Source organism: Pygocentrus nattereri, chromosome 3, assembly GCF_015220715.1.
Source record: "Pygocentrus nattereri isolate fPygNat1 chromosome 3, fPygNat1.pri, whole genome shotgun sequence".
NCBI lineage: Eukaryota > Metazoa > Chordata > Actinopteri > Characiformes > Serrasalmidae > Pygocentrus > Pygocentrus nattereri.
The window spans coordinates 41621121-41637330 of NC_051213.1; the positions used below are offsets into that span (position 1 = coordinate 41621121).

Sequence of the window (16210 nt, forward strand, 5' to 3'; positions counted from 1 at the left end):
TTGATTTTTGAGCTTTTTCCACTACATACCTTTATCTGTGCTCCCAATCAAAGGAATAGCTTGGATAAAAATCTTATGCCAATTGTGGCTGATAAACAACATCAAGTTATGAATTCATACTGGATCTGTAGTTTTGTGAAATAGAGCTACAAAGCTAATGTAGGTAAACATAACAGTTACTCAAAATCAAAAACTGTTCAGTAATTACCACCCAGGACTGTCCATATTGCCATCTCCACCGAATAAGACATACTTTTGGTCATATTTCATGCCAAGCTGTGAGCAATTCTCACTTTGTAGAAGTGTAACTTTCGCATCAAACAACTCAATTATTTTTTTTCCATGTTTACAACTGAATTATACAGAGATTTTGTGAAATACGTTTAATAAAGGTCGGTTAAGATTATAACTGTGCTCAATACAGCTATTCAACTGTGTCACAACCATAGCACTGCAGTTCTAGGTGTGGAGTAAGTGCAAACGTTGAGACTTGGGCATCAAATTAATCCAATATTAGCTTGTTACTCAAAGAGGAATAACAGACAAGCATATAAACATTAGCTTTGTATCACAAGTTCAAACCTGCAGATCCAAAAGTATGAACTGAATTCTGTTTTGCTTTAATGGGGATTATTTCAACATCTGTTGCATCACGCTTTCATGAAGATCCCCTAATCCACTCCCACTACTGTAGAGTAACTTCTGTCTTATGGTTTCAACAGTTATTCCTTAACACTCTCAGTATCCATCAACCGGTCTTCCTCAGTGCACTTCCTAGCAGGAGCTGGTCTGTAGATTGCTCTCTGTGAGGATGGAGGTGATGCTCGAAGGGTCGTACAGGCCATCATCATCGTCATCATCTGAGCTGAGAGCTGAAGAGTCCATTGAAATGTGTCGGGCCTGCTGGATCTTCCTCCTGAGAAGGATGAAATATGAAAGAATGGCATATTACTACCAGCGCAAACCGCTGTGCCAACTGTACACAGTAATCAAAAACGGTCATTCAAAACTCCATCAATAAACCGTTCTGTTACCAGTTCATCACTTGCACAATGTAAGACAACAATACAAACAATTACAAGGATGAGCATTCATGATCAGTTAGTATCCCTGAAAGAATATTAAGTTTAAATAAATTTAACAATCTTATACTAAATGTAGACAATCAGCCAAGACATGTTTGGTGTCTGAAAGGCTCTGAACTGCAAGGCTAATGTAGCTAACAAGTAACAGAATTGGTCAACTAGCATCATTCAAACTGCATGCCTAAATCATCACTTGCTCAAACTATGCTGAATGTCTCAAAACAGATTTGCTTATTTGTTTACAGACACTGTATGAAACAATATTGTCTATAAAAACTGACAGAATTACAGACATAATCAGACTTCAAATTGGCTGCTAATATGATTATCAGCTGTGAAGTACTTTTGTCCATCGCAGGTCATGCGACTGGGAGTTATACAGAGGGGCAATGCACCACCAACAAATCATCATGCCCCACTAAATCCAGTAGTTCTTATACAGTTTGTGAATCCTTTAGAATTTTCTATATTTCTGTGTAAATATGACCTAAAACATTGTTAGATTTTCACACAAGTCCTGAAAGTAGATAAAGAGAACCCAGTTAAACAAATGACACAAAAAGATTATACTTGGTCATTTGTTTATTGAGGAAAATGATCCAATATTACATATTTGTGAGTGACAAAAGAAGGTGAACCTTTGCTTTCAGTATCTGGTGTGACCCCCTCTGTGCAGCAATAACTACAACTAAACGTTTCTGGTATCTGTTGATCAGTCCTGCACACCGGCTTTGAGGAATTTTAGCCCACTCCTCTGTACAGAACAGCTTCAACTCTGGGATGTTGGTGGGTTTCCTCACATTAACTGCTCGCTTCAGGTCCTTCCACATTTTGATGGGATTAAGCTCAGGACTTTGACTTTTTGCCATTCCATAACCTTAACTTGTTTGCTTAGGGTCGTTGTCTTGCTGCATGACCCACCTTCTCTTGAGATTCAGTTCATGGACAGATGTCCTGACATTTACCTTTAGAATTCTCTGATATAATTCAGAATTCATTGTTCCATCAATGATGGCAAGTTGTCCTGGCCCAGATGCAGTAAAACAGGCCCAAACCATCATACTACCACCACCATGTTTCACATATGGGATAAGGTTCTTATGCAGGAATGCAGTGTTTTCCTTTCTCCAAACATAACACATTTCTTTTAAACCAAAAAGTTCTATTTTGGTCTCATCGGTCCACAAAACATTCTTCCAATAGCCTTCTGGCTTGTCCACATGATCTTTAGCAAACTGCAGACGAGCAGCATTGTTATTTTTGCAGAGCAGTGGCTTTCTCCTTGCAACCCTGCTAAGCACACCATTGTTGTTCAGTGTTCTCCTGTTGGTGGACTCATGAACATTAACATTAGCCAATGTGTGAGAGGCCTTCAGTTGCTTAGAAGTTACCCTGGGGTCCTTTGTGACCTCGCCAACTATTACAAGCCTTCCTCTTGGAGTGATCTTTGTTGGTCGAGCACTCCTGCAGAGAGAAACAATGGTCTCGAATTTCCTCCATTTGTACACAATCTGTCTGACTGTGGATTGGTGGAGCCCAAACTCTTTAGAGATGGTTTTGTAACCTTTTCCAGCCTGATGAGCATCAACAACTCTTTTTCTGAGGTCCTCAGAAATCTCCTTTGTTCGGGCCATGATACACTTCCATAAACATGTTGTGAAGAGCAGACGTTGATAGATCCCTGTTCTTTAAATAAAACAGGGTGCCCACTCACACCTGACTGTCATCCCATTGATTGAAAACACCTGATTCTAATTTCACCTTCAAATTAACTGCAGATCCTACAGGTTCACATACTTTTGCAACTCACAAATATGTAATAATATTATATATATATTTATAATATTTTTGTGTCATTTGTTTAACTGGGTTCTCTTTGTCTACTTTTAGGACTTGTGTGAAAATCTGATGTTTTAGGTCATATTTATGCAGAAATATAGAAAATTCTAAAGGGTTCACAAACTTTCAAGCACCACTGTACATGCTTCTATAGTGGTAAATAGGAAAAAAAAAACTTTAGTTAAACTAAACTTCATGTGCATGGCCACTGCTTGTCGCATGTGTCCTGTATATGGGTCATTCTTTCAAATGCTTTCAGACTTTTAATGGACTTTTAAAATCCTTTCGGTCTGAGTGACCCTGTATCTCTGAACTGAACAGAACTGAAATGAAATAAACTGAACTGAATTAAACTGAATTTATGTTTTGTTGTATTTTTTTTTAAACAAATGACTCAACATACCCCTGTGTCAATACCAAAACAATCATAACATTACCGGAACTTTTCAGTACTAACTGTTTCAGCAGTAACATATTTACCTAATTTTGAGCAGAACTCAAAAACATTAGCCAGACTGGTAAAAACATGAAAACATAGTTTATCAAAACACAAAAATTATGTTTGCTAGCCAGTACATGAGTAGCAAACGCAGCTGTAGAACACATTAACATCACATTATTTTTCATTAAACCACAAAACAATTTACTTAATTGCCAAAGTGTTTTGGAGATGACCATTCTTAGTATGACGCACTGATATTCAGCCTTTGGGACACATTTACCTCAAAGCAATGAGATCTAACTGCTCACCATGTGACAATGAGGGACAAGAGTGCAGTCTAACATCATGCTTTAAAATAAGGCTCCATCCATAGACTAAAACGTCTAAACCCTCAGTTCAAATTGCTTCTACAACAGGGAGCTACAACTGTAGCTGTACATGCGGCTGCTATGTTGATTCTCTCCTCAATGTGTGGCTCCCTTGAATAGATTCCATTATTTCCTTTCCATTTTTCTTAGTCTTTGCTGATCATTTACAATTGGCATAAGCGGAAAACTTGTGTGGTACTGGTACTGGTTTCTGGTCAAACTACCGCTTTATAACTTTAAGACAGCACAGTATACAAAACTGAATGTGTGTCTTATCTCCAATCCTGAATCCCAGTATAGCTCAGAAAGAGTGAGTGGTGAGAAAGATAAGTGAGGACAGTATAAACTTGAGGTGTGCTTTATGCTGGGTTAAGCAGCACGTCAGTCTAATCTGGGTGTAAGAGGCATTATGCCGGTGTATTTGTGCTGCTTGGGAAGGAAAAGACCTTAAGAGCTTAGGGCCGTTCGCTGTCTGGACAGTCCATTCTCAAGGGACACACTGCCATCTACAGGTCTGAGAGGGTACTACATGCAGGGTAAAGGTTCGACTTGAAGCTAGGAACCGAGTGCTGATCGAAATGTTTTAATACAGACACTAATTGAGTTTGATACCAATTTCTGATTGATAGCTTTTAAATAACTATTGATGTGTGTGGCTTAAACAAGAAGTGTGAGAGGCAGGAAGTGGGTATATTTACTGATCACAACAGATTTTAGATCAATTAAGAAACTCTGGCTTAATAACATAATTTACACAGCCTATTGGCAGCCTTGATGCTTAGTGGATGCTCTTGGATGCTGAAAAGACTGAAAACTTGGGTAAGAAATGGAGATATAAAAGTTTATTTTAATTACTAACTTGATTATTAAACAAATTAGAATTGACAAAGCTGATTAATACAAGCATACCGGTCTTCTCACTGACGGTGGGCCGTGATTTGTGTGTGTTTGGGAGTTTCAGCAGTGGAAAGTCTCTGAAAATTTGGTAGCTCTGAATCAAGGACAAACCTCCCAAGAAGAATAGCAGAAGATAAGAACTTGCAAAAACCGAGTTTGTTGGAGGTTGGTAATAAATGAGGAGCTAAAGGGCCTTCAGAGAAGGGAAGAGGACTGTACCGCTGAAATATCTATGGGACAGGTTTGTACAGCCAAAAAATGAAAAGAAAAAGAACCAACGTCAAGTAAGATTGGAAGCAGGGTGTCCAAGAGAATTGCAGAGTTAGGATGAAAAATGATATGCAGGTGGTAATTTCATCACGCCAAGAGGGTTACAAAAAACGGATATTTTGTGATAATAGTTGCATTTGGTTGTCCGGATACCATCTTGCCACCTGAAGCTCAATAAATGAAGATGGGACCTTTTCCTGCCTTCCAAAAGAACTCCTCGACTGAAGTTTGTTTTTTCTTTTACTTTTTGCAGAATACCTTTAATTTTATTACCCTTATTGCATAAGAGAGCAGAATAAATTTAGAACTAAAACTTAACTTAGAATTAATTAGTTGTAACGTAACTCATGTCTGGACTTGGGGAGGAGGCTGGATAGTTCCAAGTCCCGACACTACTTTAAATGACGATTTTATTCTGGCTGCCCCATCACTGTTTGTGCAATGTGAAGGTTTATTTGGGAAAACGGCCATTATGCTGAATTACCTGTCATTTTTGATGCTAATGCATCTGGCGCTCCTGGCTACTTGGCTGTGTCCATGCTGTCGTGATGTGAAGGCTTGTATTTTTTGTGAGGTAGGAGGCCGTTACCGTCATGCGTTTTCAACCCCGGCCTGTTGTCCCAATATTCCTCTAACGTGCACACGGAGCTTGTATGATGACGTGATGATTTATAAGGAGGATTCGTTTTTTTGCTTAAGCAACCTATTTTGTTTAGATGACACCCTCTCTGTGCTATTTGCCCTTTGCTTTTCTAAGCGTGAACCATCATAATTTTTGTTTCTTAACTTTTGCAGTACTTTGGGAGGGGACAGAGTAAACTAGGCCTTTTTTTTCCCCTCAGGGATACTTACTTGACTTCATTCTCCAGCGCTGTAACTCGAGACTGGAGAGCCTCTTTCTGCTCCATTTGTTCCTCCATGTCTCTAATTGCTTTCCTCCGTAAGCCATCCAACCTCTCCACTTCTCCTTCGCTCTCGTCCACTTGCCTCTTCAAAGCCTTCACACGTAGAGCCAGCTACAGAGACATAACTCATCAGAATTGCAATTGAAGGGACAATGTAAATATGGAGTAATGTGTACTGTGATCTTGTAGGAAGGATGCCCTTCTAGAGACAGATTATGCAGACATGCTTCTAGAAGATGCTGATTTTGGTCGGTTGGCACAAACCATCATAGAAATGCGTTTCCTCCAGAAGCGACCTGAATCAGTTCACTTGAAAACGGCCCAATACCTGCTAATTTTGCCAGACCACTGTTCAGTTGTTTAATGCGAACCCGAGAACGAGTGTTCACATCAGTCAAAAACTGAAATGCATGATAGGTCTGCACCAAACAATGTCCACATTCCATCACTGCCATCTCCAAATGTGTACTCTTCTTGCCGTTAATGTGTGTTGGGAGACTGTTGAGTGATGTGAGATGTACAAGCTGTACCTGGTCTCTCTGCTCAGTCTGTTGCTGTCTCTCTTCATCCAAAGTGATGGTCAACTCTTTCAATTTTCTTTCCACACGACGCTGAGAGGACAGTGCAGAGTTCTTCTCTCTGCAATACAAACATAAGCATAGCATACAGTTAACCCTTAAACGGGCCGTATTCAAAATTTCTTTGCATTTCACTTTCCCCTCGTTTTTAATCTTTATGTTTTTATGGATTGAAAATTTGTTCTTTTTTTAAATTAAAGCTACACTATGTAAGATTTGGAGTCTTCTCTGGTGGAAATATATACTGTAACTGCATGCAACGTGAGGAAGAATATTCAGTAACATGGGTATTGCTTTGAACCCTTTCCCCAAGTAGATGAGTCTGATGATTGTGAGCGTGTTGAAAGAGCGTTCAAAAGGAACTTGGTCAAAACTCGGTGAAGGAGGGTGTGACGGAGTTATTTACTATTGTCATCATATCTTTATATGTATTATGCTGACTTTGGACTTGAAACCCAAACGTTTACGAACTTCTTTTTGATGATAGTATGTAAAGAAAAGTAATGGTCCAAAAACCTCTCAGAAAGTTGATCCAGGTTGAGGTCAAGTTAATCTTACATTCATATGTCTCTCCTTTCAGTGTAAACTAGGCAGTCCTAATATTGGGATAAGTCTGCATAAGCTTCACTCTCATCAGACAGGCAGACATGGCTAGTCCCATGTACACGGCTTAAACAACCTAGCAAGCAAAAGTTTAGAACCAGCTGAAAACTAACCACCAAGCGAAAGCTATCCCAGCCAATATAATTTGGTTATCTGCCTGTCTGTTTCTTTGCCCAGTGTCTGCCTATTTGTCTGTTTCCTTGTATGTCTGATCTATCCTGCCTGCTATGCCAGCATCCTGGGATTTACATCCAGCGGTAAAGCATATTAAAAGCATCACCACAAAAAAGCTGGATGTTCTTAGTGAACAACACAGTGGGGTCTACACTACAACTTCCATATGCAGAACTCATTTCACCTCACTGCATTTGTGTTGTTTTTAGTTCTGCTTTAGTGGTGTTGCAGGCCGGAAGCGGTGGACTGGGGGCTGTCAATCACATGTGTTCAGTAAAATATTAGGACTAGGCCCAGATGTGTCTAGGATAGGTCTGAACAGTGACTTTACCTGATTTTTAAGCCATGTTTTGTCACATCTGTTTTTTTCCCATTCAAATTGTTCCTGAATGTTTAATATAATACTCAATTTTTGTATCATACAATCATTTTGAATATTTTGTGTGTGAAGCTTTCTAAGCAATAATTTTATATAGTTATGTTGCAGGTTGTGTGCCAGTGGGCGGACCTGTGAATGTAAAGTATATTGCAGCATGTTTGTAGTTTCTCTTTACCTCTCCTCAGCTCTTAGCCGTTCCTCCATCTCCTGCAGTCTGCTCTCCAGCTGAGAAACACCAGCCGAACTACGAGACTGCCCCTCCATCTCTGCTACACGAGATTTATACTCCTTCAGCTACACAAGGTTAAAAATAAAGGAAGAAGAAAGGAAGAAAGAAACAGATTCAACTGCTGAGGCAATGTAATTAGCCACATCAGCCTCACAACTGAATACGCAAACATCAGCTGACAGACTACATTTAGGATGAAGGGCTTTTTGGCCTTCAAACTCAAGGATAGTGAGAGTCCATGTGATTGCAAACGGAAAAATAAATAAATAAATACGACTCTGTTTAGTGCACCTGTCTCTCGAGGGCATTTTTGTCCAGCTCTAGGTCTTGCTTGGAAGATCGTTCTTGCATTAGCTCGGACCGCAGCTGCTCAATCTACACACACACACACACACACACACACACACACACACAATAAAGATTCCAGCAGTTTTACATATAACACTACAAAAATAAATACAAGAATAAATACAAATCCTATAAAATGTATGAAATATGACCATCACACCACCCAAACCTTTGACTTAAATGTCTTTGAATGCTGTAGCATTAACATTATTCTTCACTAAAACTATGGGGCCCAAACCCTAAAAAACCAGCCCCAGACACATCTTTCAGACTGCTAGGTAGTGAAGCGTGAAAGATTATATACAGATTATATTGAATATTTTAATGTCTGAATATTCAACAGAGTATTAAATTGAATATTCCAAATTTCCACAAGGATAAGGAAAGCTCAAAAAAGATTATTAGAGGAGCCTGTTAGTTGGTCATCTAGCTATAATGAGGGCATAAAAAAATCCATTCAGCTCACAAAGAGCCTGTTAGAGTCAAAGAGCAAGAATAAAAAACAGTTTGTGTTTGATTCTTGACATCTGTTTTACATGGTCTTATAAAGACGTCCATCCAAGATGTGAGAAACCAGAACTGATAGTAAAAGTATGAAGACCAGAAAAGCTTTTTGTCTTCTGCACTACATGGCAGAGGGAATCATGCTTGATATGACCAGAGACATGAACTTAGAAGGTTAAAAGGTCTATTTTATGTACCAACCAACCAAGTTACAAGGAAGCGCAGCCTACATTGGTCTTCGCTTGAAGTGCTTTACTATTGCTCCCACCTCTCACTTTGGAGCTTTAGTGTTTTATTTTGGACCAAAATGATTAAAAATGTGCAGTAATGTGAACTGGAATGCAGGTTAAGCCCTAGTGTTTACGGTAGTTGAAGTCCAATAAGTAATAACAGTAGAGAACAAATTCAGATGTTCAGGGTCTCACGATCCACAAAATGCCTAAAATCCACAAAATGCATGTTTAGTTTGGCACTGTAATTCCATATTTAAAGCCTGTAACGATTTAGGAGTTTACATTCCCTGCTGTGCCTCTTCTGAATTAACTGATTTATTTAAAAACACATTCAATAACACTGAGCCTTACTTTTCTATAATCAACAACCTAATTTCCCATTTAGAAACCACATGTGCATTACTGCTGGCAAGGGCTTCATCAATGCTCAAAGGTTAAAATGACAATATTACATCTGAAACTGACTTTTTAGAACCATTTCGTGTTACTTTCATCTCAGTACTAAAAAATGTATTTATCTGACAACATTTACAGCTTTTATAGCACCAGTGCTAAATGCCAGAAAAGGTTTACATACAGCCCAGCATGCTGATAAATGCTGGATGTATGAAGAGGTTTTATTGCAGTTCTACAGAAAATTCAACTGACCTAAGCATTCTTGGTAACACTGGCCTCTGAAATGTTTACCTGATCTCGGCTCCTGGTTATTCTGTCTGTCAGCAGCTCCACGCTGTTCTTCTCCTCATCCAGCTCCAGCTCTAGATGCTTCACTTTATCCTGCATGTGCAAACATATATGAATGGAAGGTCAAAGAACATGTTTCATAGCTGCTAAGAGAAATAAAAGCATTTGACCAACAAATGAGTATCGGCACGTGCCTCCATGCTGCGGATTTCACGGGAACGCTCGTTGTAGGAGCTCCGCTGGCTCTCCAGCTCGCCTTCCAGGTGTCTGAGACGGTTAGTGAGCAGCTCTTTATCTAGAACCGCATTATCCCTCTCCTCACAGCATGACAGCAGCTCTTTCTTCTGCCGAGACAGCTGAGAACACATTCCAGAAAAGCTCAAACCAAGCAGATCTTTTTAAGAAGTAGACTTAAGACTTAAGGCAGACTTAAGGCTGGCTTTGCAGGGGGAAACGTTTAGGCTTTCAAATTTTAGTTTCTTGAAACCTAGAGGAAACTAAATTGCACTACAGCTGTATAAGGTAAAGCGTCCTGCAACTCACTTGAAACTCAGCTGAAACAGCTGCATCTCAAACAGCCAATCAAAAAGCCAATAACACATCACACGATCACGTCAAGCGACATACTTTTAGTTTTCAACAGACAAGAAAATAAAACTTCACACAAGGTTGGCAGTTGGCAATTTTTGTCAGTTTTCTGATCCATGACGACGAACGTGAGTTCTTCAAAGCTTATGTTTCTGTAAATACTAGCAGCCGTTAGCTAAGAGGTCCATGTGGAAGAGTTTATTCTAGCGTTACATGAATGTTATTAACACGAATTACTTAACATTTTAAAAAGAACATTTAAGCTAACAGAAGTTCACAAAGTAATTAATTATTAATAGTTAACCATTATTGAATAACAAATGTTAACTAACATTAGTAATGTTTATGACTTTTATATTAACAAAATTTTAAAATAAAAAAAAAAGAATTAAATTCAGACATCAAAAATGATCAAACCAACATGTAGGTTATACAGTTAGTACAGGCTGAACTGAATTTTTGCCAATATTCTGTAAAGCTTGTCCAACCTAGCGACCGTTAACCTATAACAAATCACATTTGTGGGCGGAGCCTGGATAGGCCGATCTACCCTTCACTCACCTCCTCTTGGAGAGAGCGGAGGGTGACGTTGACTTTCTCCAGCTCACTGATTTTGTCTTTGTGGCTTTTCTGTATGTCCTGCTGCTCTTTCCTCCACTTCTCTTTCTGCTCGTCCAGCTGAGACTGCAGCAGCTGCACGGACTGACTCGAATCAGCAGACAATCGCTCGATCTGAGAGAGAGAGAGAGAGAGAGAGAGAGAGAGAGAGAGAGAGAGAGAGAGAGAGAGAGAGAGAGAGAGAGAGAGAGAAAGAGAGAGAGAAAGAGAGAAAGAGAGAGAGAAAGAGAGAGAGAGAGAGAGAAAGAGAGAGAGAGAGAGAGAGAGAGAGAGAGAGAGAGAGAGAGAGAGAGAGAGAGAGAGAGAGAGAGAGAGAGAGAGAGAGAGAGAGAGAGAGAGAGAGAGAGAGAGAGAGAAAGAAAGAAAGAAAGAAAGAAAGAAAGAAAAAGAAAGAAAGAAAGAAAGAAAAAGAAAGAAAGAAAGAAAGAAAGAAAGAAAAAGAAAGAAAGAAAGAAAGAAAAAGAAAGAAAGAAAGAAAGAAAAAGAAAGAAAGAAAGAAAGAAAGAAAGAAAGAAAGAAAGAAAGAAAGAAAGAAAGAAAGAGCGAGAGCGAGAGAGAGAGCGAGAGAGAGAGCGAGCGAGAGAGAGAGAGAGAGAGAGAGAGAGAGAGAGATTCTGACATCTATAGTGTATGTTATGGGGACAGTATTGTATGTTATGGAGGCAGTTGTAGGCCGGAGGTTAGGGAACTGGCCCTGTGACCGGGAGGTTGCCAGTTCGATCCCCAGGGCTGATGGTACGTGACTGAGGTGTCCTTGAGCAAGACACCTAACCCCCCCACTGCTCCCCGGGCGCTGCAGACAGGGCTGCCCACCGCTCCGGCCAAGTGTGCTCACTGCCCCGTGGTGTGTATGCATTCACTAAGTGTGTATGTGGTGTTTCACTTCACAGATGGGAATGCGGAGGTGAAATTTCACCGTTGTGGGACTAATAAGCGTCATTTAATCTTAATCGTATTATTCTATACAAAAAACAAAAATTATGATTACTGATTTCCAAACTCGAACAATAACGTGTGCGCACCTCTCTGTTGAGTTTGTCGACTGTCTTCTCGTGTTGCCTCTTCTGTTCGTCCAGCTGCGAGTTTTCCTTGCGGAGCGTTTCCCTGTCTTTGTCTCTCTCGTCCAGGACACGGGTCAGCTCGTCTCTTTCCTGGCCGAGTTTGCCGTTAAGGCGTTTGGCCTCGTCCAGCTGCTGCCTCAGCCTCCTGCTCTCCTCCTGCAGCTCTTGCTCTGCTTCCAGACTCTGACTCACCCGCTCCTGCAGCTGCGACTACAGATGGACAGAAATGATGTAAATTAAAGATTCTCAAAATTAAAATGCCATGTATTATACAGGATAGATCATAAATAAGGCCTAAGCACATTGGAGCAAGTGCCCTAAAACAAGCTTCCTCAGTAGGGCATAAGAGAGAAGACAGATACTTTATAGGGAGCGAGTGGACTTGTGAACCTTTCAAGGCCAAAAAGCCGAGATGGAAAAGTACCAGCATGCGCTTGGCACAATGTTTTTTTTAAAAAGGATTCAGACTAGACCTGGAGATAATGGTTCAAACAAGACCCTATTTCATAGACATATGAAGGTCAATTTGGATATAATGGTGGTTTTGTGAAACCAGGAGATGACAAAAAGAGGTGGGGCGATGTCACCCCACCTTCACCGAGGGTATAAAACATGTGTACAAACTCTGGGAGTGTCATCCAACGGCCTTTGGAAGAACATTCTCCATGCTCAAGAAATAAAGGACCTGCACATCTGAATTCTGAAGAGTCTTCTCGTATTTCTTAGTTCGTTTGATTCTTTTTATTGAATTTGTTTTATTTTACAAACCATAGATAGAACTTAGGCTTGGTGGTCAAACAAGTGTAGAGGAACGACAGAAGAGTTGAACACCTTCTACAGGCTGCGTTCCAAGTGTGTTATGGACTGACCGATGTATTGTTTGATAGCTGAAATTCTGCTGATATTAAGATTGCTTGGATTTACTGGTTCCTATAAAAAGCCCCAAATTATTGGGTACATACATATACACGCACACATATACATACATACATACATACATACATACATATACGTTATATACATACATATATATGTGTGTGTGTGTGTGAGTGTGTGTGTGTGTGTGTGTGTGTGTGTGTGTCATTGTTCACCCTAAAGTTATATGATGGTATTTTTCTGTACAATGTTTGTGAAGGGTTTTGTGGCCACAAAGGTCTAAAAAAAGTGTGTTAGCCTCCACAATGCGGGTCCATGAATTTGGGGGGCGGAACTTCTGAAGGAGCACTGAAGTTAGGGGTGTGTTTGTTTTGCTGTTGAGGTCAAATATCAACAATCAATCTCCAGAATCAAAAAGCACTCCTTTAAACACACCTGGTCAAATGACAGGTTTTCTGCAAATTCTGATGCACAATGAGTTTATTTTCTGAGTTTTAAATATTGGAAAAAAGTAAAACATAAAAATGTTGCATAACTTTTGCACAGACACCTACTCCCACCACCACCAAGCCCCAGCCCCAAATTTTTTTTTGGACAAATTCAGCAAAAAAATACATAATGAAATTATAAAAAAAAACCAAATCACAATTAAAACTGAAAGGTCAGTGGCAGGTTAGGATAAAATTTGGGTTTTGGGGAACTCTTATATTTAGTATTTACAGTTTCTATTTAGTATTTAAAATTTAAAAGTGCTTGTTTCCCTTTACACTGTGTGTTAATTTCATAATAAATGGACCAAAGGAAATAGTCCAGAATTACTTGGAAAAAAATGTGGTTCCATTGACTTACATTAAAAATAAAATAGGCTTTTCCTTCTCCTGTAAATTTATCATTTAGGAAGGAGGTTTCATTCTGACAGCAGCGCTATTTACTTGGTCAGGACAGCTGCAGCCCCTCACCTCCAGACGCGTTATTTTCTCCTTCAGGCGTGTGTTGTTCTCCTCCAGCTCCTTGTGTTCTTGCGTGAGAGTATGTATGTGTGTTTGTGAGGAGTTCACTCTGTCTCTCTCGCTCTGCAGCTCCTTGTCTGCCGACAGCAGCTGTTTACGGAGCTTTTCTGCTTCCCCAAGCACAGCATTCAGTTCCCCACGCAAAGACTCCACCAGTGCAGGATCAGCCAGCTACCACAGGGGGGCGACAGAGTACAAAGATGTTAATGAAGCTCTTTTATGATTCTATTTTGGCCTGTACTTAAATGAAAGCAGTGCAAACACGAGGTATATGATGATTTTGTAAACATAAACTCTTTATGAAACTGATGCCTGTTACACATTTAAAAAAAGTTGGGATAGGGACAGTTAAGACTAGGAATATCGTTTTTCATGCTAAAAAAAAAAAAAAAAAAAATTAATAAACTGGTGATGAAATCATGCTGGGCATAAAGGGTGCATACAGTAGAGGCCTAGTCCTTTATGAGTGAGGATGGGTTGAGGCTCGACACTTAGCCAAAAAGCATCAGGAAAAAAATCCAACAGTTTAAGAATAATGTTCCTCAGTAAGGAACCGCAAGGATTTTTTAGGTATTTTAAACTGTACAGTGCACAACATCATCAGAAGAAACATCAGCAAATCTGGAAAAATACAGAGTGAGGCTAAAAAACTGAACACCCATGACCTTGTGGAAGTCACATGTCAACAGCATCCAGAAACGCTGCTGCCTTCTCTGGGCTCAAGCTCTTCTAAAATGGACTAATGCTCAGTTGAAACGTGTTTTGTGGCCTAAGGAATCGACCTGTCTGATTGGTTATGGAAATAAATGGACACTGTGCTCCAGGACAAAGAAGAAAAGGATCACCCAGATTGTTACTAGCATAAAGTTCAAAAGTCATGGTATGGAGGAGGGATATTAGTGGGTAACCTGCACATCTGTGAAAGCCCAATTAACACTGAACGTATTCTGAGCAACACATTCTGCTTTCTGTGTGTCGTCTTTTTCAGGAACACCCATGACTATTTCAACACACCAACACCAAAAAAATAAATAAATAAAATAAAATAAAAAACAAACAAAGGCCCCATACACAGCTGAAGACTTGTATATAATTTAAGAATGGCAAAATAATTGATGATTGGAACACGCTGCAGGCATTATATTTGGAAGGAGCACTAGCCTTGTACGCTGGAGACTGGACAGCTGACTGGGCAGTGAAGCCAGTATTTTTGAAAGCCTTGGTTTTCTTTGAAACAAGATGACTGCAAGTAGCATTAAACCCAGTGTGGTTAAGTGATCATACATACTACTACCTTGGTGCTTTTCATCATAAATAAGCTGAAATTTTGATTCAGATTTGCCATCATTATGGAGCAGGTATTCATCTGGCTATCGTTCGCGTCATCAACGGGCATTTCAATCGGTCATTTCAGTGATGAGAGCAACATTAATTGAAACACACCTGCTTGGCCTTCTCATGTACTTTCGCCAGCTCCTCTCTGTCTTTCCGCTTTTGGTCCTTTAACCTATCAATCTCATATTTCTGCTCTGCATCCAGCTCCTGATTGGTCCTCTTTAATGAAATAATCTCCATTGTTTTCTTGTCTAGATCCCCCTTTAGTTTGTTCACTTCAGCTTGGGCTTGCTTCAGGTTGGCACGGCAACGCTCCAGCTCCTGTGACACATTCAACAAAAAAAACATACACCAAAAATGATTGTGTATAATAAAGAATTGTGTCAGGGAACTTTTTTTTTTAATTTTAGTAAAACATGTATTGTTGTGGAAGTCTTCAGTTTAAAGTATTTAGAATTTAAGCTGTAAATATATTCAAATAGTTGGAATCATGTGCCCATTTTTATGTTATATAGAATGATAAATATTTAAATATCATTTAAATATTACAAATTAAATATTAGAAACAAATTGCCAAAAGGTGTTTTCAGACATTAATTAAGGAAAATCAAGAATTTGGTGAACAATGTTAATGAAGGACAAATGATCCATTTACATTCATTTTTATAGATTTTTGAACTTCAGGATGTTCTGGATATTCATTTTATTTGAACTAATTTATCAATATAATGTTTGTTTCTCATTCTGGACACTTCTTGACAGCTTTCTAGTGTCAGAGCCCTGCTGGTGCCAATCTATATAAATAAAAATAACGTGACAAAGATAATTCAGTCATGGCCCTGACTTTGTAAGGTGTGGGAATAAGATCCTCATGTGTGGCCATGACTTAGTAAGGCATGATCTTGTGGCGACGACTTAATTCTCTCATTTCCATGCCTTACGAAGTCGTGGTCACGCATTAGGCTCCAGATCCCATGCGTTAAGGCGGCGTGTCCATGCATTATTTTTATTTATATGGGATATGTAGCTGCTGTACTAGATTAACGTATTATTATTAGAATAATTTAATACATGTACCTGCAATGAAATTGGTTGGAAATGGCTGAAAATCATATTTTTGAGCAGTTATTCCAAAGTTTTGCATGGTAATAAATCCATAATTCATTCATGGAACTAGTTACCAG

General features: G+C 39.4%; 1 protein-coding gene across 1 annotated transcript in view; it reads right to left on the bottom strand.

The window, feature by feature from the left end:
* Positions 1-368: 368 nt before the first annotated feature.
* Positions 369-16210, bottom strand: part of LOC108443682 (cingulin) — a 63132-nt gene continuing 47290 nt past the window's right edge. Inside the window, exons 11-21 of the mRNA XM_017724483.2 lie at positions 15135-15347; positions 13641-13862; positions 11767-12015; positions 10688-10858; positions 9733-9894; positions 9542-9631; positions 8061-8144; positions 7716-7834; positions 6337-6445; positions 5754-5917; positions 369-916 (exon numbers count right to left, since the gene is read on the bottom strand). Of these exons, the coding sequence (XP_017579972.1) occupies positions 775-916; positions 5754-5917; positions 6337-6445; positions 7716-7834; positions 8061-8144; positions 9542-9631; positions 9733-9894; positions 10688-10858; positions 11767-12015; positions 13641-13862; positions 15135-15347 (1725 nt within the window). The 3' untranslated portion in view covers positions 369-774. The remainder of the gene's footprint in view (positions 917-5753; positions 5918-6336; positions 6446-7715; positions 7835-8060; positions 8145-9541; positions 9632-9732; positions 9895-10687; positions 10859-11766; positions 12016-13640; positions 13863-15134; positions 15348-16210) is intronic.